Consider the following 22,998-nt stretch of genomic DNA (forward strand, 5'->3'; position numbering starts at 1 on the left):
TGAAATTTAAACATGTGAGCTATCTAGTGGGTGAGTCACTAAAAGAGTGCCAAAGAGGCCTCTTATTTGCTAAGGCACATGAATGCAAGCCAAGAAAACAAAAGAATGGTTAGTGCAATTGATAGTACACATAACACATTGGGAGCAATTAAGAAAAAGAAATACAATAAAGCAGGTAAAAGGGGTGGAACCCCTTTCCTCGTGCCTAATGTGCTTAAAATAGGGTGAGGCTGACTCTAACTTAGGAAAATTCTAACATGGATGCATGAGGTTGGGGTTCACTAATGCGACTAGACTCGATAAGGCTTAAAAGGTCCCCAAGCCTTCAGACCTAAAGGCGAAGGGTCATCACTCCCCGGGCCTTTGATCGGTGGCTCGAGTGATCCCTTAAGTAGCGCTATGGGCGCAGAGCACACCAGCCGCCTACCCAAGGCAATCGATCCTAATCCTACAAGGCGGTGTGGGAAACGCCCACGAAAAATAAAATAAAATGGGATAAAAGCAAGTAAACGTGCACGTATGAAGTGCTCCCCTATTTTGAGGGAAGGGGTTGAGAACCAACGTGAGGCTCTAAAGGTGACACGCCCCCTCCCAAATGCAATGCAAGCGCGAGATAAATAAGTAAACACACATCCAATCAACCAATCACACATACGTGAGTGAGGGAATAATTGGATACGCGCGTGAGGCAAAAGGTCCTAAAAAGGGAAAACGCAACCCTAATATCCACATGCTATACATAAAAAGGGTAGAAAAAGGAAAAGAATGGCTAAATCAAATGCTCGGACCCACTTAGGAAGTCCCCAGTGGAGTCGCCAACTGTCGCGCCCCACTTTTGAAATGGTGTGAGTGGATTGTGTGGTGTGTGGTGTGCAATGTGAAAAGTAAAAGGCCATGGGACTTATAATGCGACGATTTGGCCAAATGAAGTTCAAAAGGGTTTTTTGTATCAAAAATGGAGTTGCCACTTGGTATAGAGTTAGGGTGTACCAAGTCACCCAAAAATGATTTTTGTTTTTGAATGAAAAAAGTAAATAAACCCTTTTAGAGAACTTTTGGGTCTACGTAACCAAAAGAGGGATCGGGGGTCACATTTGACGAAGGGGAAGGCAAGGATAAAAATCCAAGGCACCCCTTCGACCTAGCCAAGGCTAGTTGCGTGACTTAAACCAATTTCTCCTAATTTTTCTACCCAAGGTATGTATCGCATGTTGGATATGACTACGTGAATGCAAAAACCTAGACCTAGGGGGACATGGGGGAAATTTCTCTTCAAAGGGTGAGTGGTGCCAATCACATTAATTGTGAAGCCCAATAATGATCCTTTGGAGAGGTCACACGTAATCCTAAATGACCTTTTTTTTTTATTTCACTCTCTATTTCATTTTAGATTGTACTGCCATTTATTTTTCATAAATAGTATACTTTATTCCTTTTTTTTGTTCTCTTAAATTCAAATAACTCCTAGCAAAGTGAAAAAAAATAAAATAAAGTACAACCCTCTGACAAAGTATACCTTCATAGCAAATGTGAGGTAATATTATATATAGGGATAATTTCAGAAACCTCCCTTGAGATTTCATAAAATGTCACTAAACTCCCCCCACGTTTTCAAAATCCCTCTTACCACCCTTTGAATTGACATTTTGTTAACAATGTCAGCCCCTCTAACCAAAAGTATTAATAGAAAATGCATTTTGGAGGAGAGAGAGTGCTTTAGTTCCCTTAATACCCTTAAGCTGACCAAAAAAAATCTACATAGAAAGTGAGGGGGTCAAAGTGTGAAATGCATAAAAATTGGACTGCAAGTGAGAAAGGTAAATGACCGTTAGGAAGGCAACTATTAGCAGCAATATTAAAAGGCAGAAATAGCTTTAAAAAATGGGCAGATTGAGACGAAATTGGTACAAGAAAATGACCAGTTATCAAAAGTATGACATTTTACTCTCATTTATTTGTTTGTGCTATGTTATTTGTACACCTTCTTAGAACTTTAAAACTTTGTAATCCACAATGTAAATAGAAAAATATATATCTAACTTTTTTTTTATAAAAACTCCCAAAAACAACCATTCAAAACCACCCAAGTTTTTTTCAATATATACAAAGTTAGTTTCCTTTCAACTCACCTTTATTATGAGGGTATTATTATTGGACATATGCATAAAAAAAATTCGATATTCCAAAGAACATTATCGTAGCCACATGTTCTAATTATATCAGTGTAAGGAAGAAAATTGAAAGAAAAATAAAATAAAATAAAAATATTAAAAAAGATATCGAAAGGGTAATAATAAGGATCCTATTCTCTTTTCTAAACTTACTACCAGTGTTGGATGTCAAAAGACATGGTGCAGATTTCTTTACCCCAACTAAGGATAATAGATTAAGAAATAACTAGTGAACTAAGGTAAGTATGAAACTAAAAGCAAAGATGGCCATGGGTAATTTTTTTTTTTTTAAATATTTGGTTATATTAAAAAATTATCAAGACGCTTGCACAATATCAATAATGGTTTATACTAAGTGCACATGAAAAGTCAAAACTATTATGTATTGGCCCTAAATTCAAGTTAAATTATAAAGTCCAATGTTAGAGGAAAAAGTTGAACTGGAAATCAATTTTTTATTTTTTTTTGTAAGTGGACCAATTGTTTCCCGGGCTTTAGGCTATTACATGCTTTCTTTCTCTTTTTTTTTTTTTGGCTTTTCATATGCTAAATAATTGCTACAATAAATGAGGTTATTGTTGACAATTCATTCATTTTGATAGTGACATGCGACACCACAATCACTTGAGGGGTGATAAGAGAGATTTTGAAAATGTGGGGGGAGTTTAGTGATATTTCATGAAATCTCAGGAGAGGTTTTTGAAATTATCCCTTATATATATTATACTAATATGCTGATAGTGTATACACAAGTTAGAGTAGATTTATGTCATATCTTACATATATAAAGCGCCAATCGCTTATGAACAGTGCAGAATGGGCCGGTTATGCCGTTATTTTTGTAACTTGGAAGGACGTTTTGGTCTTTTACTGATGGGTGGCAATGGTTTTTGTCGCGCCCCACTTTTGAAATGGTGTGAGTGGATTGTGTGGTGTGTGGTGTGCAATGTGAAAAGTAAAAGGCCATGGGACTTATAATGCGACGATTTGGCCAAATGAAGTTCAAAAGGGTTTTTTGTATCAAAAATGGAGTTGCCACTTGGTATAGAGTTAGGGTGTACCAAGTCACCCAAAAATGATTTTTGTTTTTGAATGAAAAAAGTAAATAAACCCTTTTAGAGAACTTTTGGGTCTACGTAACCAAAAGAGGGATCGGGGGTCACATTTGACGAAGGGGAAGGCAAGGATAAAAATCCAAGGCACCCCTTCGACCTAGCCAAGGCTAGTTGCGTGACTTAAACCAATTTCTCCTAATTTTTCTACCCAAGGTATGTATCGCATGTTGGATATGACTACGTGAATGCAAAAACCTAGACCTAGGGGGACATGGGGGAAATTTCTCTTCAAAGGGTGAGTGGTGCCAATCACATTAATTGTGAAGCCCAATAATGATCCTTTGGAGAGGTCACACGTAATCCTAAATGACGTAAAAAATGAGTGGAATGCATGCCATGTGAAAGTGTGAGTTTGTGTGAAGTGAGAAAAGTGATAAAATAATAGGATGCAAGTGGAGGTGTGCAAATGAAGATAAAAAGTGTTCGTGTGCAAGTGAAGGGATATAAAGGTGCACGTGTGCAAATAAAAGTGTAAAGTGTGAGTAGTTAAGTGAAAACGTCCAAAAGTAGTGTGAAGTGAGAATGTGGAAAAAGGGTTAGAATATGAAGTAAGTGTATGTGATAGTGAATGAATAGAATGCATGAATCCTATAGGAATGCAGCAAGACGGGAACGGGGAGTCCTAACTTTGTGACTTAATCTTCCCTTTGATTAGAAGGCAAAACTAGCGTGCTAAGGCTATCGAGTAGCCACACTCGCTCGTTTCCCTTATCGAAAGGGGACTCTCAAGCAAATGAACCCTATAACTAGTATGAGATGCAAAACCTAAAAATGAGGGGAAAAAGGGGTTCGAGGAGCATGCCAATGATAAAACTAAGAAAAATGCATGACATGTAGTGAACATGCAAATATGCACTAACAAAAGGGGATGGCCTATTGGGTCTAGCGTTGGACTAGCCCTTTCTATGAATTCCTAATGAAATAATGAGCCACAACTAGCATTGGACTAGTGTGGTGACGTACATTCATCCATCACATTCATTCATGGCTATGGAAAGCGATTAGACATGCCAAACACCCATAAACACGTAGCACATAACACTTAGCATGCTCGACTAGATGCAAGGCCCTAGCAAAGCAAATTAACACGTAGCAACTAAGCATGCAAGACACATAAAGCAATTAAAACCCTAACTATTACATTTGCTAGCTAGGCACATGTCTTCAACAGGTCTTCATCGAATACTCCTCCAAGCCCTATCTATTACAAGCCAAGAGGTGTACACATACCCCATAATGAAATACTTAAATAAAAGGCAAAAGTAAATAAAATAAATGCAAAGAATTGAGGAAAGGCAAGGAAAGCAACGTAGACATGCAATTCACATAACACGCAGGAGCACGTAGGGACAAATGAAGTGCAAATATAAGGGATAGAGTGTACCTCCCTTGAAGCGATGCCCTAACGTAGTGAAATTACTAACTTACCCTCCAAAATAATAAAAAGGTCAAGGTACCACTTAAATTATCAAATAAACCAGAGAAAATGGAAATAAACGCCAAATTGAATCACTCGTACTTAACCAATTAAGACAAACAAAGACCCAATTGAAAAGAATTAAAAAGGGACTAAAAACTAAGGGACTAAAAAAACATAAAATAAAATTAAGAATCTAAGGTGAAACATACCAAATCAAACAAGAAAATTCACAAAGAGGTAAATGAGGAACAATTTGCTAGTATCGAGGCAACAAAATGTCAAAAAATCCAAGAAAAATCAACTTGACTACAAATCTAGGAAAAAGAAATTATTAGACCCTTCAAACTCATTCTACAACCCCTTAAGTATCCACCCAAAACAAACCAAGATGTATTAAAGAGGAAATGGCATGTTAGGAGGACAAAATTAATTCAGTTTTCCAAATAATTGGGCCATGGAAGCATTAGATGGAAGCCAAAGGGTTGGAGTGCAATTTTTGGAAGTCATTTTACATGCAAGTTTCATGCAACCACGTAAAGAATGCTTCTGCAAATATTTTTCTTAGGCTTTGAAGCCTTTACACTTTGCATGACAGATTTTCTAAGAAAACAAGACAAAATTCTCAAAACAAAGTCCAACTTCAAGTTCCTACCAAATTCATCATACATGTAAGAGCCAAAATGAAGATGTTTTGTATGCAAATCTGGTACAACAAATTGGAAATCATTCCAGCAACAAAGGACTTTTAACAGCAACGAATGAAGCTTGATGCAATTTTCTTTTCCAGTCACAGCTTATCATGCAAACCAGATTTTTGATTCAACTACATGGCTTTGGTTGGATACTTTCCAATCCCAACATCATAACTCTAACTAAGCAACAAGTTACTTAACCTTAACTCCAAACAAACAAGAACAATAAAGGAGCTAATGCATTACAAAATTCTGGACAAACATTCATATGGAATGGTTCGGCAACCTAAAGTTTATTTTCCAGCAAAACATTCGGCCATTGCTCCAGTAATTCAGGTTTTAAACATGCAAACTCAAACACCTAACCTCCTACTTCCTTTCCCTCAAAACAGATTAAACATGCAACTTAGGGGGAAAGGCTTGATGTGCAATCACAAAAAAAAATAAAAAAAAAACAGAACAGAGAATGCAACTTTTTGTTCTTGCTAAGAAATTTTGTAACTACGAAACTCACGCAGGTTAAAATGCCAAAACATTTCATTAAACCCAACCATTTATTCAGCAAATGCACACATGTTTTCCAGATGTCTGTTTTAGTAATGAAGAAACCAAAAAAAATGCAGCAAAGACAACACCACGCTTCAGCTAATGTATCAAAATGCAGTGACGGACAAGGAGCAAATGATATTGTTGTGGTCTGCTATCATGCCAAACCAGCACTGCTTCAAATTACAGCCGACAAATGCGATGAAATACCACCAAGCAACCAGCAAAACAAAAGAAAATTCAAGACATTCCATGGACTCAGCAAAATGCAGCAATTTTTACTGAATGCAGCTAAAATGCAGCAAACTGTAGCGAAAGACATCACTTTCGTCTTGCTGCAATTCACCCACGAAGCATGCCCAAACATCCTACCAAGTGTAATGCACCAATGCAGTAAGGAAGCGTGAACTAGCTATTCAAACATGCAAAAATGAAAACCAGAAATTCCAACCCATTTCCCAAACCAAAGAAAACCATGATATACAAGCCAAAAGAAAAGAAAACGAAAACCAAAATGATAGGACAGAAAGGCCGTGCGAAGTCTGGAAAAATCTGAATAGATGTCACTCAAAGTTGGGAACTTTCAACCATTTTCCTTCGACTAAAACCCAACCATACAAGAGCCGACTCATTAACCCAACACTAGACTCATCGTTATTCAAACAAAAGACACCAAACCCAAGCAGAAACCACCAGTCAATTCTGAAGCATAAAAAAGAAAAGAGACGGAACCAGAAAATCAGCAAACAGAATGCAAGTCATAACATAAAGGAAGCAGCTTTTAGCTATAAAAGATGAAAAAGTACCTGGACCACGAGATGGAATGTGGAATGACCAAGGAGAACTCAGATGATCTTCCCCTAAGATTGAACGCTGCAGGTGGCTCCGTCGCCTCCCCTTTAGCGCGGTTTTCCGATGGATTTGAGTGGTGATTTCTCTTCCAAGAACAGCCGCAGGTGGTGGTGAGATTCTCCCGTTCAGCCTTGCTTTCACTCAGCTGTTAATTCCCTTTCTGCTCAAAGACTCTCGCCGCTAATCCTTTTCCTCTCAGATTTCAGCCGCTATCTCTCTATCTCTCTTTCTTGTTTCTTTTCTTTCAGAACCCACGCCGCCAATCTCTTGCTTGCTTTGTTCTTCCTTCAGATTTTTTAGCCATCACTTAATGCCCAGATCCCTTTCTCTCCGCCTTCTCTCGGGTTTTTCTTAGCCGCTAACTCTCTCTCACTCCAAAACCCTCGCTCAGTTTTTCTTTTAGCCTGTCGATGCTCTCCCCCAAAAACCTCTCTTGCGGCTGTAGCCCTTTTTTCATTTTTATATCAACTCACAACCCCTAAACCCTGTATTCAATGGTCAGAAAATCATCCCCTTCAACCCATTTTTCTTGGCCATCCGATGAACCAGCCCCTCGTCCTTGGCACGCTGCAAAAACAAAATGCAGCGTGCATGCGCGGCCAAAATCTTTTTTTTTTCTTTTTTTTCTTTTTTTTTAACACAACTTGATAATTATAGAAATGATAAAATAAAACATAAATAATAATAATAACAAGATTACACAAACCGGGTAATAATAATAACAAAACAAAAATAATTTTAAACAAAAAACTTAAACAAAAAATGGCCATTTTTAATTTTTCAATTTTTCGTTTTTCATCATTTTCTTTTTCTCACAATAACTTAATAAAAATAACTAAAGTGCCCAAAGATTGAATTTAAAGAAATAAACATATTTTTGTGAACAATTTTTCCTCTTTTTTTCTTTTTCTCTTTTTTTCATTTTTCCAATCCAACTAAAGCCTATTTTTTTTGAATTTTTCTTCTTTTCCCTCTTTTTCTTCAATTTTCTCTTTTCTCCTTTTTTATGATTTTTCATTTTCATTTTTCTTTTAAGAAAGCATTGAATTTAAATTACAAACGACTAAATCATATTTTTTTTGAATGTTTTTCTTTTTTTCTTTTTTTTTCAACAAATTCTATGATAAAACTTAAAAATAAAAATAAAACTGGAAACTAAAAACTAAAAATGAACACAACAAATAAAAAACTAAAAATGAAATTACACCAAAAATTTGGTGTCTACAGTTTTGCTGGAAATTCGCTTTTGTCCACGTGGCCCTCTTGTTATTTAATCGCTTCTGTCTGCTGGAATTTCACGTGTGTCCGCGTGACTCTCATTCTCTTCTTCTCATTTTTGGTCAGCAATTTCCTCTCATTCTCTTCTTGGTTCTGTTCTCAGCTGTTCAGCCAACTTAGGCGGTGAGCCGAATCTCTTTTTAGCTTTCATTCTTCTTCTTAGTTTTCTTTGGCAGCTTCGGAAATAACTTGAAAAATTTTCTTTCGGTTTCGAAGTAGTTCACTGTTTAATCGGCTTTGCTTACTGGAAATTCACTTTTGTCGGCATGGTTCTTTTGTATAATTCACCTCAGATGTGTGTTTGGTTTCCCAATCTCTTGTATAATTTCTAAGTTCACTGTTTAATTGGCTTCGCTGGAAATTCACTTCTGTCACCGTGGTTCTCTTGTATAATTCACTTCAGACGTGTGTTTGGTTTCCCAATCACATCAGTGGTCTGTGGTTTTGCAAGGTGAAGTCTTTACTCTCTCACTTAGCTGATCTTCTGAGCAAGCTGATCTTGTAAAGTCTTCACTCTTTGCTTTATTTGTGCCTTTTGATGGTTTTTTGTAGATTAATGCTTTGAGAATGGGTCGGAATAGAGTACATGAAAGTTTGGAAGAGGCTCATGCTGAGAAAAATCGAAGGAGTCGCGACCAGCGTGCTGCTGCTCGGCGTCGGACAAAGAATGATGCGCCATTAGGAGCGTGTACACCAGCTGTCACACCTTTTAATATACGTGACCCAAATGCTGTGAATCAGCCAAATATGGATGCGACTGAATCTTCATTGGGCTCGGACTCATTGCTGGCATCTACAGAGAGTACTACAGAGCAGTTTCTAGCTGTATGTCTATGCTTATTTTGAGCATGTCTCGTGGAATATAAACTGTTGTTTAAATCCTTTGCAATAAATGTTAGATTATTTATGTGAACAGTGGTTTCGTCTAAGCATGTACTCTGGTAAGACTAACCAGTTGATCACATGTTAGCTTTTATCTATTACAAGCCAGATTGACTTATTTAAGCATACTAAATTCATAATCTTTAACTATGCTTTGGTTGTTTTGCAGGAAAATGAACGAGATGTATCTAGGTCTATTGGTAATGGTGCTAACGAGGTTCTAGCAACTAATTTAGATACTGGTGAACCATCGCTGCATAGGCAACGTCGGTATAGAAAACGCTTTGTGACTGATCCATTAACCAGAATAGCTACACAGCCTACAGTATTGCCGAGTAATGCAGAGCAGTTTCCAACTGTATGTCTGTGCTTATTTTGAGCATGTCTCATGGAATATAAATTGTTGTTTAAACCCATTGCAATAAATGTTAGATTATTTATGTTAATAGTGGTTTCGTCTACAAGCAATAGTTTCTGGTGTTTTGTTCATTATCTTATTAGGGAGGATTTCCTCAACTTCAGCTTCAAGCTCATTCTTCCCCATTTTGCGTTGCAAAATGAAGATTATATTTGTTTGGTGTCACGTATAAATAACTTTTTCCATCCTTTGCAAATTTGTAGTTTGAGGCAGCTTGGGCTCTCACAAACATTGCTTCTGGGACATCTAAGCACACTAAGGTTGTAATAGACAATGGTGTTGTTCCCATATTTGCACAGCTTCTTAGTTCTCCAAGCGATAATGTCTGTGAATAGGAACATCTTTGACGAATGATAAAGAAATTTCCTCTTCTGGAGTTTGGAATCATGTTCAATGCCTTGTATTGCCTTTTGGATTTTGAATGTTGCATGATATAATTGAATTTTATTGTTATTTATCTCTTATTCCTTAATTTTCTTTTAACTACGTTAGGCTGTATGGGCTCCGTGAAATGTGGTTGGTGATTTCCCAAAATGCCGTGATCTTGTTCTTGGTCATGGAGCTCTAGGTCTTTTGCTGGCTCAGCTAAATGAGCATGCAAACTATCATTGTTGCGAAATGCCACTTGGACACTATCTAATTTCTGCAGAGGCAAGTTTCAGCCTTGTTTTGACAAGGTACTCGTACTACATTCAGCTTGAATGTTTGTTCATCTCACAGCTCTTTCAATTCTATAGGATAATGTGCATGCTTTGCTCTTTCAAAGCTTTTTTCGTCTGTAGTGGATGCCAGAGTAGTCTACACGTCCCTCATAAGAAATTGCTTTGACACCCCCCCTGTCCATGTTTGCTACATTCTTGTACCACGAGACATTAAGTAGTTGCAACATTCTTAACTTCCTCCATCTTGTATGTTGTCAACTGATGGTCAACTGATTCACAGCCAATCTTGTTATAAGATGTATACTTATGCTTCCTGATAATATTTTTTTTTTTGTAAATTGTAACAAAAGATTATTTGGTCAATGATATTTTATGTTTTTGTTTGTGAATACAGAGAGAATGCAAAAGTTACGTTGGATTACATACTCAACGTCACCAAAGGCTCGTGTAATTATGCTGGATGGATTGAGAAAAATTCTCAAGAGTCATTAGCGTTTATTTTGAACCTAAATGAATTGGTTGGCTATATTATTATAATTGCTGTGTACTTTTGCTTCAGTTTTGTGTACAAGATTAATATAGTATATGCTAGCCCACTATAGCTGTTATATATATACAAGTGAGAATCACTACATGCGGTTATTTTGAACCTATATATATATGAATTGGTTGAAAGCTTTATTATTTATCACAGGTTTAAGCAAATTTCGGTGCACATTATATAATATACTTAAATGATATTTTTCTTAATACATTGCACATTATATCATTGGGTTAGGTAAATTCATATTACCTTCACACGCATCGTACGCTTGTACGAAGAAGTGATAGCTAAAGCCCCTCTCCAAAAAAAAAAAGAACGATACCCAGTCATACTTCATACTGTACAACCAAACCAATCACCTATTAACCATGTCAAAAAACACACACACACATAGACACACACAACACTAACAAAAAAATATACCACAGCAGCCAAAAAACCAATCCAGGCTATCTGATGCATGGCGTCAAGGCTGAAAGACTAGTATATATGGAAAGTTTAAAGTGCAAATTCGAATCCGGATTAACTCTCATGCATTCAAATTCACTAGTATATATAGTGTCAGCAAAATAAATCCTTAAAAAAATAATGCTAAAGCTGTTTTTTCTCCTATATATATATTTTTTGGATTTTTGGGCATGAATGTATTATAGATTAACCACCCATTCTAAATGAAAGTAATTCGGAGTAATTATTTAGTAGCTTTGGAGGGATTGAAGGATGGAAATAGCATAAAAAATTGCTATCTCAAGCGCAAAAATGGTAGGGAAAGACTACTTTACCATTTAACTAGAATACCTCCAGCCTAGTACATCGATTAGCATAAACAAAAGTTTCCGTGGGTGGAAATTTGACATTCTACGAGAACAGGACGTCTACAAAATTCAAAGAAAGACATAAAAGCCCCCGCCCGCCAGGGTCACCGGTAGGTGGGGGACCCGGGGGACGGGGTTACTACTTACTAGTAGCTTTTGACTTTTGAGGGGCCGCCAAAGCAAGAATGGGGCTTTATATTCCATATTGCGTTCATTCCACGATTTCAGACCACTGTTAGCTTGTATATGCAGCTGCATCTAAATGTTTGATGTAGTTGGGAGCTTCATCATTATTCGCACTTAAAAAAATGGATTTTTTATTTGTACCACAAGACAAGAGCGACGTTCCAAAATCCAGACCACACCTTCACCTTACCAGATTGTAGCTATATATATACACACACACTCATCTCTATTCTTGCCTTTAGACTTTCACTACTATTTTCCCAGCTTTGAGGAGAGAAATGGCAGCTGGGATGGCGATAACAAGTGAAGAGGGCCAATTGTATAATGCTAGGATCACATGGCTTTTGGTGTTTTCTTGTGCCATTGCTTCAACTGGAGGACTCATCTTTGGATATGACATTGGGACTTCAGGTACATTTTCCCCCGCTTTACTCCCTACCAAATGTCTGGATATTACATGGGTTTCATTTGGTCTTGTCCCTTATTCAATTGAAGCCGGACTATTAGACAGACTGGGAAGTTTGAATATGCAAGATTAAAGGAAAGAAAATATCCTTCCACGTTATCATAAAGAGGATCAAAGTGAAAATGGATACTGTTCTGTCGGATCAAAGATGGTCCGTTGGACTAAAATCAAACTGTTCATCCTGCATCATATTACGTTGCTGATTTGTTTATTTATTCCAGTCTCGTTTGGTATGGTCTTGAGTGAATTAGATGCTTCTATTTAAGAATTGGCCAAATAAGTTGCAATTTCAAAGCCGTTCCATTTATATGGTGCTTGATTTTCATTTTTTTGCTGAATTGACAAAATTAAAGTGTTGAAGATAGTCCAATTCTACCTGGTCTTTTCTGTACTGCGATTCGTCTACCACATAAGTTCTAGTGCGTCTTCTTCTGATAGATTGACTTCAACTCTTTCTCCTATTATGATTTGCGAGTTGTTAAGTACATTGATAGTTTGACAAGTTGATGACTTCAACAAAGATTACTTAACATGATTTTATCTTGTTATCAACAAATGCGATGCTGTATAAAATACACTAGTAACTGTACTAGAGTAATTGTGAAGGTGGAGTAACTTCTATGGATCACTTTTTGAAGAAGTTCTTCCCGGATGTGTACAAGAAGATGAAAGAAGATAGCATGACCAGCAATTACTGCAAATTTGATAGTCAATTACTGACATCTTTTACCTCTTCACTCTACATTGCCGGTCTTGTTGCTTCACTTTGTGCCTCGCCAGTAACTAGAGCCTTTGGACGCAAGTCATCCATCCTCCTTGCTGGGGCCTCGTTTCTAGCTGGTTCTGCAATAGGCGGTGCAGCATATAATGTATTCATGCTGATGCTTGCTCGAGTTTTACTTGGGGTTGGGATTGGCTTTGCAAACCAGGTGGCTCTCTCTCTTTCATGCACAGCACCCACGTACACACACATATGTACATGATGACGACTAGTTCTGTGATGGCGTATACCAAATTTTACATTGTCATTATCCATGTATAAACCATCATAAGCTGTTGTTTTTGCTGAGGTTCGTGACATTTAGTTGCCAAATTTAGAGATAAGGAACATGGAGCAGATTTCAGCAAAATTCATTTTTGTTTCTCTACAATTGGTACAGCAAATGAACAGCAAGAAAATTTAGGTGGCATTGATTTGGGCACCCACATCATTTAATATTTAGATGGAAATGCATTATAATTGCTGCGATTGTCCAGAAGACTCACTAAAGCTCAGTTGGAAAGAAGATAGAGCTAGCGTGAGTTCTGCCAGAAAGCAACATAATTGGCTGCATGAGACAAAACACGCTTTCAATTGAAGTTCAGAAAATTACTTGTATTGCTGATAAAGCAAGGATGCCGACAGCATTTTACTTGTGCCTTAGTAAAATTTGAGTTCGTCTTTGGTCGGTCGCTAACTTTATGAATCGACTTTTTCTTTTTTGCAGTCAGTCCCCATGTATCTATCAGAAATGGCACCACCAAAATCCAGAGGAGCTTTTGGTATTGGCTTTGATCTCTGCATAGCAATTGGTGTTTTACTAGCTAACCTTGTCAATTATGGTGCTGAAAAAGTCAAAGGAGGTTGGGGATGGCGAGTCTCTTTAGCCCTGGCTGGGGCACCCGCCTCATTTCTTATCGTGGGTGCTCTTTTCCTTCCTGAAACGCCCAACAGTCTGATTGAGGATGACAAGAACCATGAAAAGGCCAAGAGGGTATTGCAACAAGTTCGGGGTGTTGATGATGTCCAAATTGAGCTGGACGATCTCATCCGAGCAAGTAACGTTTCAAAGATAACTAAACACCCATTTAAGCACATCATCAAAAGAAAATATAGGCCTCAACTAGTCATGTCGATAGCAATACCCTTTTTTCAGCAACTAACAGGAATCAACGTTATCACCTTCTATGCTCCAATACTATTCAGAACCATAGGTCTGGGTGAAAGTGCATCACTCATGTCTGCAGTAGTGACTGGAGCTGTAGTCAGCACTACAATATTTTTTACATTGTTGATAGCGGACAAAGTTGGTCGAAGAGTTCTTTTTATGGTAGGGGGAGCTGTAATGCTGGTGTGTCAGTTCTTAATAGGAGGAATTATGGCAATAAAGCTAGGGGATCATGGGCGATTGAGCAATTCTTATGGTATCTTGGTCTTGATCCTGGTGTGCACATATGTTGCTGGTTTTGGTTTGTCATGGGGTCCATTGGGATGGTTAGTTCCCAGTGAAATCTCTCCCCTGGAGATAAGGTCTACTGCACTAAGTATCCGAGTTGCTGTGGATTTTCTGTTACTTTTCCTTGTTGCTCAGGCTTTCCTAGCCATGCTGTGCCACTTCAAGGCCGGAATTTTTTTCTTTTTTGGGGGGTGGGTGGCACTGATGACCGCATTTGTGTACCTATTATTGCCTGAGACGAAGAACGTTCCACTCGAACGGATGGACAGGATCTGGAGGGAGCATTGGTTTTGGAGGAGATTTGTGCTCGATGATGATGAGGACTCATTGGGAACTAAGGCTGAGGCAGCTTGACATGCTGATTAAATTACTGTTTATAAAATCATGCTTTAGAAATTTCTGCAGGTGCAAGAAGAGATTCACGCCCCTCGTCTTGACAGAAGAAGCCGAGAAGAAATGCTTGTTCTCTTGAATTCTGAGAGTTAATCTGTTCCAACACTTCCAACTGCTAACAACTTCCGGGGTCCAGGATGCATCATGCCGCTTGTCATTAAAATATGATATGTCATTGATTGTTCCAATGAAATTTTGGCATCGAAGATTCTGACTGATTTTGATGTTGGCCATCATGAATCCAGCAGAAACTAGACGGCACAAGGTCCCATAATGACCAGCCTCCATCTCCATACCTACCGTCTTTAGTAAATGAATTGCTATCAGCATAATAAATCAATTGTAGGTTAAGTCCACCTGAGTGGTGGTGGTGGTGGTACCTATTTATTGCCTTAAAATTTCTTTCATTTGAGATCCCTTGTGATGGATATGGTGGTTAAATGAAGATAAAGAAACCAACAAATCAAACCAATTCTGCAGGCTTTCAGTACATTCCATTTCGTGCTAAAATAAAACTTGAAATACAAACGTTTCCTGTTGAAAAAAAAAAAAATAGCAAAAGTACCATAAAATTCTTTATATCATATTGATTCCCAGAGAAAAAAAAAAGAAGTTTGTATCCGTTTTCCTTGTTTCCTTTTTCCAGACATCCCTTTCTTCAGAAACCCGAAAAGTACAAAAATTTTGATTTGAAGTATTATTGTCAACTAATGCTATTGATTCTTTTTTTTTTTTTCACCCTGATTTACAAATGCAAGTTCCTGGTGGTCGAAAATGAAAATTCCCCCTTTATGCATCATGCCAACATTGCACAGCTCCTGCGTTGACTGGCGGGCGAGGATCACGGGAGCTGTCAATGTAGGGGTTTGGTGGTCGAGTGTTGCAATTAAAGGACGAAAAGAAATAAAAGATACACTTAAGTAAAGTCAGCACTTCAGTATTAGACTTTCTTGGGATCACACTCTGATTTGTGGGGTGTGAAAAAAATTGGATGCCGTGTTGTTACTGCTTTCTCATTATGAATTTGATGATTATGGCCGTTGCGAGCATGGTTCAAAGTCTTGGTCGAGACAGAGATAACTCAGCCGAATCATCACTAGAATCGATCCCTCTGATACAATATCAGGACGAGATGATTATGAGATATTTGACTCGTCAAGAACTCGATCGAATTACCTAGAACTCAATTGAGAAGTCTCCGATACGAATAGTCTCGACCGAATCGATCCGAATCATCTCGAGTCAACTCGCATATTTATATTTTATTGATATTCTTTTGCTAATTTTTTATATTTTTATTTAGCATGTTTTTTAATATTATTCATAATTTTTAAAATATTAAATACTACAAAATTTACGTCTCGCCGAGATATGTCGAGAGCGGTGTGAAATGATCCGGACCGCCACCACAACTTTGAACCATGGTTGCAAGACTGCGACGTTCCACATAATACACATCACACATTCACCTCACTCGTTGGAACTTTTATATATACTAGTATTAGTAGTAATAAAGATTATTCTTGCAGAGAATACTGACAAAGTAATTAAGAACACGAGTAGCATATTTACTTTGTGGTCTTTTGGATCATGGAATTCTTGCTGATAAGCGATATCCAGTCTTCCCTTTGAACTTTCAAATAGTATTCCGGGAGCTTTTGAGCAGGAATGGCACCTGGGATGGCAACAAGAAGTGAAGGCGGGCACTATAATGCCAGGATCACGTGGTTCGTGGTGTTATCATGTGCTGTGGCTGCAACTGGAGCACTAATCTTTGGCTATGATCTTGGAATTTCAGGTTTCATTTGTTGTTGGCTAAAATATCTGTCTTTTCACCAAAACCCTGGATAAACATCCATCAGTGATTCGCATTTTCGCATACCCTTAATTGTATCAATTCGTATGGCTTTTCGTTTGGTCTTTCTGCGATGATTCGTTTGCTTGAAACTCGAGTATGTGTGTTTAGTATTGTTAGAACAAATGGATATAGAAGGTTTGAAGTGCTCAAATCAGAAGGAAAGAGAATATTCCTTTACTGGAATATCTCTGAATTGCGTAACGGTGAAAATGGTGGAATTGTATCAGATACTGTCAATCCATAAGAAGAAAATGAAACAGTTTTATCATCGAAGTATTATGCTATCCGGCTTGTTTGCTGCTTGTACTCTTTGCTTGCTTGAGACACTTAGGTGACAGAATTGGCCTACTGCTGCAATTGCAGAATCCATCATTTTTAATTCTTATAGCCATCAACATTTCAGGTCATTAAGAGTACTAAATTTTGTGAACTTTTTAGTATTTAAGTGCGGCAGTTCAGTTTTTTTTTTTTTTTTTTTTTTGCATTAGATTTTTTCTATGGCACAAGTGAATTTTCTTGATTTACTCGTTCTCAATTAACTTCTATTCCGAGTAGTTGAATATCTGGAAGCTTGAGAAGTGGATGACTGCAACTAATCTTTTACGTGATTACTCTTGGCAATATACAATCTGTAGGCGTATTAACTGATTTTGATTGAAGTGAAGGTGGAGTAACCTCTATGGATCACTTTTTGAAGAAATTCTTCCCTGAGGTGTTCAAAAAGATGAAAGAAGACAAAACAACGAGCAACTACTGCAAGTTTGATAGTCAGTTACTGACTTTTTTCACCTCTTCCCTCTACATAGCTGCCCTTGTTGCTTCATTCTTTGCTTCACAAGTTACAAGGGCCTTTGGGCGCAAGTCATCCATTCTCCTAGGTGGAGCTGCATTTATCATTGGTTCTGCCATTGGTGGTGCAGCATACAACGTGGTCATGCTAATATTTGGTCGAATTTTCCTCGGAGTTGGGATTGGCTTTGCAAACCAGGTATTACTCTACTAGCATGTGGTGTCTAAAGGATAAATAGCCGGGGATACTGAATTACGGGCTGCCATCTCATTTACTGGCTGGAATTACTCATCTAAACCTGTTACTTCAAGCTTTTCAGTGCTCATCTAAACCTGTTACTTCAAGATTTTCCGTTCTCAGTGCCAAGTAGTGAACTTGTGTATCTAAACATTTTATGGGCTTAATAATTTTTTTCGTTATTAATCGTACGAACATTCTCTGTTCTTTTTTGCAGTCAGTCCCCTTGTACCTCGCTGAAATGGCACCACCCAAAAAGAGAGGAGCTTTTACCTCTGGCTTCAATTTCTGTGTTGGAATTGGTATTTTGATAGCTAACCTAATTAACTACGGTGCTGCAAAAATCAGAGGTGGTTGGGGATGGCGAATCTCCTTAGCAATGGCTGCAGCACCAGCCTCAATTCTCACTCTTGGGGCTCTCTTTCTTCCCGATACTCCCAATAGTATTATTCAGCATGGCAAAAATTATGAAAAGGCTAAGAGGGTGCTGCAACAAATCCGTGGTGTCGACGATGTTCAAATTGAACTAGATGATCTTATCCAAGCAAGTGACATTGCAAAAGCAATAAAGCATCCATTTAAGGACATCAGAAGAAGAAGATATAGGCCTCAACTTGTCATGTCAATGGCAATACCGTTCTTCCAGCAATTAACAGGAATCAATACTATCACCTTCTATGCTCCAGTCCTCTTCAGGACTATAGGTCGAGGTGAAAGCGCATCCCTCCTGTCTGCAATAGTAGTTGGGGTTGTAGGTAGCAGCGCTGTAATTTTGACATCGTTGATAGTGGACAAAGTTGGTCGAAAGGTTCTATTTTTTGTAGGGGGAGCTGTCATGTTGGTTTGTCAGTTGATAATAGGGGGAATCATGGCTGTAAAGCTAGGGGATCATGGCCAACTGAGCAATACATATGCTTACTTGGTTTTGATCCTGGTCTGCATGTATGTTGCAGGTTTTGGATTGTCATGGGGTCCGTTGGGGTGGTTAATTCCAAGTGAAATATTTCCCCTAGAGATAAGATCTGCTGCTCAAGGCATCCGAGTTGCTGTGGATTTTGTGTTCATTTTCCTTGGTGCGCAGACTTTCCTAGCTATGCTGTGCCACTTGAAAGCTGGAATCTTCTTCTTTTTTGGGGGTTGGGTAACAGTGATGACCGCATTTGTTTACCTGTTGCTACCTGAAACGAAGAATGTTCCAATTGAAAGGATGGAAAAGATCTGGAGGGAGCATTGGTTTTGGAAAAGATTTGTGCTTAATGATGAAGATTATAACGGGAATAAGGCTGAGACAACTTGACTGCTGGTTAACTTACCATTTGTGCACCATATCAAAATTTTCAAAATCAAAACAAAGTTGCATTAGCAGTAAAAGTTAGAAAAAGAAAACATAGATTCAGAAATGAAATCTGGCAGAAATAAGCCAGGTGCTCTCTTTGTGGACCATTTGTTCAATAATGAAGAACCAGTAAATTATGCAATTTGTCATTAGACCGTGTGTCATTGCTTTGTAAAATTAACTTTAGAAAAAAAAAAAAACTACTGAATCTCTCGCACTTTTTTAATTTGCCACAATCTTGGATTCTCACGCATCACCATTAGATTTTACAGAAATACATTCTTGGCAATATAAGGTAGACGATCAATGTTTGGACGACAGATATATTTATGAATGTTTCATTGTGGCTAGGTGCCTAGACTTCACTTGTGGAAGCTGCACAGACAAAATTTTGCTCTCTCCTCTGCTTGTGTTGATGAGGAAGCAACAGCAGAAAGGTAGTGCTGTATTCCCACATAAAACTGAAATAGCCAGAATTATCTGCTGGATCCTGGAAAATTTCCAGATAATATGTTGATAATCATCGTGATATGGCTAAAGAATAAAAATTAAAAGCCATTGCAATCACTGAGAACCATTCTACCGAGTAAAGGTGCTTCAGTAATGATGCCAATCGTATGAAGGAGCTAATGTCAAGATAAATTGGTCCCCCTGAAGAGTATTTAGTTTATGAATCGATGACGGGTTACAGTTAAGTCTACCACCTCCATCAGAGTTCCTTCTCAAAGGATGATCATGGCAAGAAGCCACTGTGACGATGAATGGATGAATACGGCGAGATGTGATTATGATGAGGGGAATCACTTCTTAACTCTGTGATAGCAATAGGTTGTTTGGCAGTCTGACAGTCAATCCCATATGCTTCCAAGAGTCCAAAGAAGTGTGAGACTTCTACACCATACGTGTACATCCCCAGACCGATGGATGGTGACATCCAGCAGTCAAGTTGGACTGCTCCAAATTCCAGTCAAGTTGCGAAACAGAGGGTCGACCGAGTAAGCCAGCTCTTTCCCTCTACCTCTTTCATAAAACCCCGCACGCTGCTTTGTCTTCCCGTCCAGCTAAAGCCATCTTCCCTGGGGACTACGAAAAAAGGTACAGACTTCTTCCTGTGAACATTCCTTGCCCGGGAGCTTTCTCTTAAGTAGGCTTTTCGGCAACTTCGGGAAACGGAGGCGTTCCAACTTCCATCCGCATGGAAAACTCGGCATACCTCCACTAACTAGTCAGCTGTCGTAAGTCGCCGTGCTCTTCAGTCTTCACTCTTCTACTGTGAAAGTTTGCAGGAAAGCCATGGCGGGAGGGCTGGTGGTTACAGGTAAAAGTCAGCCGTATAATGGGAGGATTACATGGTTTGTGGTGCTTTCCTCCATGGTTGCGGCGACTGGTGGAATTATCTTTGGCTATGATATAGGAATATCAGGTTCTTTCCTCACTCCTCTTAAGATAAAATTACTTATCAAGAACCGATTGATGTTGCACGTAGAATAGATTTTAGTCCTAGTTATTTATGTCTGAGTTTTATATAAGTTAAATAAACATCACTACCAAATCTAGTGACAAGAACACTTGAAGAACTTTACTGATCTATGCGGACTATGTAGGTGGAGTTACATCGATGGAACCATTTTTGAGGAAATTCTTCCCAGAAGTGTACACTAAAATGAAACAAGACTCCAAGATAAGCAACTACTGCAAATTTGACAGCCAACGTCTCACCTCCTTCACCTCTTCACTCTACGTTGCAGGGCTTGTTGCTTCTTTCTTTGCTTCACCAGTCACTAGAACTTTCGGCCGCAAGCCATCAATCCTGATTGGTGGGGCCGCATTTCTAACTGGTGCTGCACTTGGAGGCGCAGCTTATAACATCTACATGCTAATATTTGGCCGCGTTTTGCTTGGGGTGGGAGTTGGTTTTGCCAATCAGGTAAGAGTAAATTTCTCCTTTCCACAAATTAATGTATTACAATGAATCTCTAATTTCTTCTCATGGGTGTAATCTTGATAAAGGGTGGAACGGAAATGAAATTTGTAGCTTAGTGGATTGTTTTTGCATTGAACTGAAACCAGAGTTCAACACTCAAAATCACCTAATTTATGAGTTTCTCTTCCTGTGCAGTCGGTCCCTTTATACCTCTCAGAAATGGCACCACCCAAATCTAGAGGAGCTTTTAACATTGGCTTCCAATTTTGTGTTGGTATTGGTGTTTTAGTAGCTAACCTTATCAATTATGGCACGGAGAAGATTAAAGATGGTTGGGGATGGCGCATCTCCCTAGCAATGGCTGCTGCACCAGCAACAATTTTAACAGTGGGGGCACTTTTCCTTCCAGAAACACCCAATAGTCTCATTCAGCACGGAAATGATCATGAAAAGGCCATGAAGATGCTGCAACGGATTCGAGGCACGACTGATGTCAAAGCAGAACTTGTTGATCTTATCAAAGCAAGTGAAATTTCAAAGACAGTCAAACACCCATTCAAGAATCTTGCACAAAGAAAATACAGGCCTCAATTAGTCATGTCAATCGCGCTCCCCTTCTTCCAGCAGGTGACGGGAATCAATGTCATCTCCTTCTATGCACCCGTACTTTTCCGAACAATTGGTTTAGGAGAAAGCGCATCACTCATGTCAGCAGTGGTTATTGGACTTGTTGGCACAAGCTGGACCTTCATATCACTACTGATAGTAGACAAACTCGGGCGAAGAACTGTATTGAAGACAGGAGGAGTTCAGATGTTTGTTTCACAAATGATGATTGGAGCAATAATGGGAGTTAAGTTAGGGGATCATGGTGGAATGAGCAAAGCCTATGGGGTTCTAGTTTTGATCTTAATCTGCATTTATGTTGCTGGTTTCGCCTTGTCATGGGGGCCTTTAGGATGGTTGGTGACGAGTGAAATATTTCCTCTGGAGATAAGGTCTGCTGCACAAAGTATTACTGTTGCAGTGGGATTTCTCTTCACTTTCTTGGTTGCTCAGACATTCTTGGAGATGCTTTGCCACTTCAGATCTTGGATTTTCGTCTTCTTTGGGGGATGGGTTGCAATTATGACTGTATTTGTATGCCTTTTTCTGCCTGAGACTAAGAATGTGCCAATTGAGAAGATGGATGAAATTTGGAGAGAGCATTGGTACTGGAAGAAAATAGTTGGCACTGATCAGGAATATGACGAGAGCAAGACTGATGAGGCATAATTTGTCAGCCACCAAGCTTTATGGTTTCGCGCCCGTTGCCTCTAGAATGCAACTTTAGCCTGTGCTAGCTGTGAACATTTTCTGATGCAGCGCCGGCATGATATTTTATAAATGTATCTTCCCGAAAGTCCTGCTAATACAGCAGAGATTCTTATGGTTTTACGTGTTTGCATCTGACGTGATTCTTGAAAGAATGAAAATTACAGTCAGTCAGTCACAGTTACCATGCAGCCAAGAAACAACGCCTTAAAAGTTCACCAACTGAAGGCGTGACAATGCTCTAATAAAAAACCACATGTCAACGGTCTCAACTGTAGAACCATAAGAGAATTTTTACCTGCAAAAGAAATGCCCCTTCAATGGCTTAACTTCATTTGGCTGTCAATATTTAGGTGCATTTGATAAAACTAAAGCCTAAAAACTCAATTGTCAAGTATTAAATCTAGTAATACGTTTGAGTGTATAAAGTGATATATAAGTAAATAACTTATCACTTATTTTTATAAGCAAATTTTGCCCAAATAATTCAGTACCACTTAATTAATTCAGATTCAAATATTCTATTTTTATTATCAAATGCGTCTTCATGTTAAAGATCTGAATTTTATTAGGTTTAAAAATGCTGAATTGATTAAGTACTTTATTCTAAATATGAACGGCAAAATTTGATACTAATATGGAAATTCCCTTATGGTGGGTCAGATGAAAAATTAGGATCAATCCTCATGGTTTTATTACAATGTGTGTATATCTAGTTTTCGAAGTGGTCGGGACAAATTTCACCTGTGACAATTTAAAACTTGACAAGGCTAAGGAGAAGAAGAACAAAAAGAAATTTAAAAAAAAAAAAAAAAAAAAAAAGAGGCTGCGTCAAGCATTAGCTGGATGTTGAAACTGGATATGCTTTGTATTTAAACAGCGG

At 38.4% G+C, this 22,998-nt stretch overlaps 3 protein-coding genes across 6 annotated transcripts; all 3 read left to right on the forward strand.

Annotated features, from left to right (window-relative positions):
- The first annotated feature begins 11,797 nt into the window (after positions 1-11,797).
- Positions 11,798-15,087, forward strand: LOC113751553 (hexose carrier protein HEX6-like). 2 transcript variants are annotated; one of them, XM_027295606.1, is made up of 3 exons: positions 11,798-11,992; positions 12,654-12,976; positions 13,535-15,087. In XM_027295606.1, exons 1-3 carry the CDS (start codon positions 11,860-11,862, stop codon positions 14,615-14,617), a joined length of 1,539 nt encoding a protein of 512 aa, XP_027151407.1. In that variant the 5' UTR covers positions 11,798-11,859; the 3' UTR covers positions 14,618-15,087. The 2 variants fall into 2 exon arrangements, with proteins under 2 accessions (XP_027151407.1, XP_027151416.1); XM_027295615.1 differs by having other exon boundaries at positions 11,918-11,992; positions 12,629-12,976; positions 13,535-15,086.
- Positions 15,088-16,177: 1,090 nt separating this feature from the next.
- On the forward strand, positions 16,178-19,029 carry LOC113761305 (hexose carrier protein HEX6-like). 2 transcript variants are annotated; one of them, XM_027304241.1, is made up of 3 exons: positions 16,178-16,454; positions 17,180-17,502; positions 17,759-19,029. In XM_027304241.1, exons 1-3 carry the CDS (start codon positions 16,325-16,327, stop codon positions 18,836-18,838), a joined length of 1,533 nt encoding a protein of 510 aa, XP_027160042.1. In that variant the 5' UTR covers positions 16,178-16,324; the 3' UTR covers positions 18,839-19,029. The 2 variants fall into 2 exon arrangements, with proteins under 2 accessions (XP_027160042.1, XP_027160050.1); XM_027304249.1 differs by having other exon boundaries at positions 16,369-16,454; positions 17,175-17,502.
- An 853-nt stretch (positions 19,030-19,882) lies between these two features.
- On the forward strand, positions 19,883-22,285 carry LOC113775429 (hexose carrier protein HEX6-like). 2 transcript variants are annotated; one of them, XM_027320308.1, is made up of 3 exons: positions 19,883-20,300; positions 20,482-20,804; positions 20,997-22,285. In XM_027320308.1, the coding sequence occupies exons 1-3, from the start codon at positions 20,171-20,173 to the stop codon at positions 22,074-22,076; spliced, it is 1,533 nt and encodes a 510-aa protein (XP_027176109.1). In that variant the 5' UTR covers positions 19,883-20,170; the 3' UTR covers positions 22,077-22,285. The 2 variants fall into 2 exon arrangements, with proteins under 2 accessions (XP_027176109.1, XP_027176118.1); XM_027320317.1 differs by having other exon boundaries at positions 19,884-20,300; positions 20,626-20,804.
- The last annotated feature ends 713 nt before the right edge of the window (positions 22,286-22,998 follow it).

The sequence above is a fragment of the Coffea eugenioides genome, chromosome 1 (genome assembly GCF_003713205.1).
Source record: "Coffea eugenioides isolate CCC68of chromosome 1, Ceug_1.0, whole genome shotgun sequence".
Classification (NCBI taxonomy): domain Eukaryota; kingdom Viridiplantae; phylum Streptophyta; class Magnoliopsida; order Gentianales; family Rubiaceae; genus Coffea; species Coffea eugenioides.

Coding starts and splice junctions, on each gene's coding strand:
- LOC113775429 (XM_027320308.1), top strand. CDS start 20,171: ATGGCGGGAGGGCTGGTGGTTACAGGTAAAAGTCAGCCGTATAATGGG. Junction 20,301..20,481: donor CTATGATATAGGAATATCAG/GTTCTTTCCTCA, acceptor CGGACTATGTAG/GTGGAGTTACATCGATGGAA. Junction 20,805..20,996: donor GAGTTGGTTTTGCCAATCAG/GTAAGAGTAAAT, acceptor CTTCCTGTGCAG/TCGGTCCCTTTATACCTCTC.
- LOC113761305 (XM_027304241.1), top strand. CDS start 16,325: ATGGCACCTGGGATGGCAACAAGAAGTGAAGGCGGGCACTATAATGCC. Junction 16,455..17,179: donor CTATGATCTTGGAATTTCAG/GTTTCATTTGTT, acceptor ATTGAAGTGAAG/GTGGAGTAACCTCTATGGAT. Junction 17,503..17,758: donor GGATTGGCTTTGCAAACCAG/GTATTACTCTAC, acceptor TCTTTTTTGCAG/TCAGTCCCCTTGTACCTCGC.
- LOC113751553 (XM_027295606.1), top strand. CDS start 11,860: ATGGCAGCTGGGATGGCGATAACAAGTGAAGAGGGCCAATTGTATAAT. Junction 11,993..12,653: donor ATATGACATTGGGACTTCAG/GTACATTTTCCC, acceptor GTAATTGTGAAG/GTGGAGTAACTTCTATGGAT. Junction 12,977..13,534: donor GGATTGGCTTTGCAAACCAG/GTGGCTCTCTCT, acceptor TCTTTTTTGCAG/TCAGTCCCCATGTATCTATC.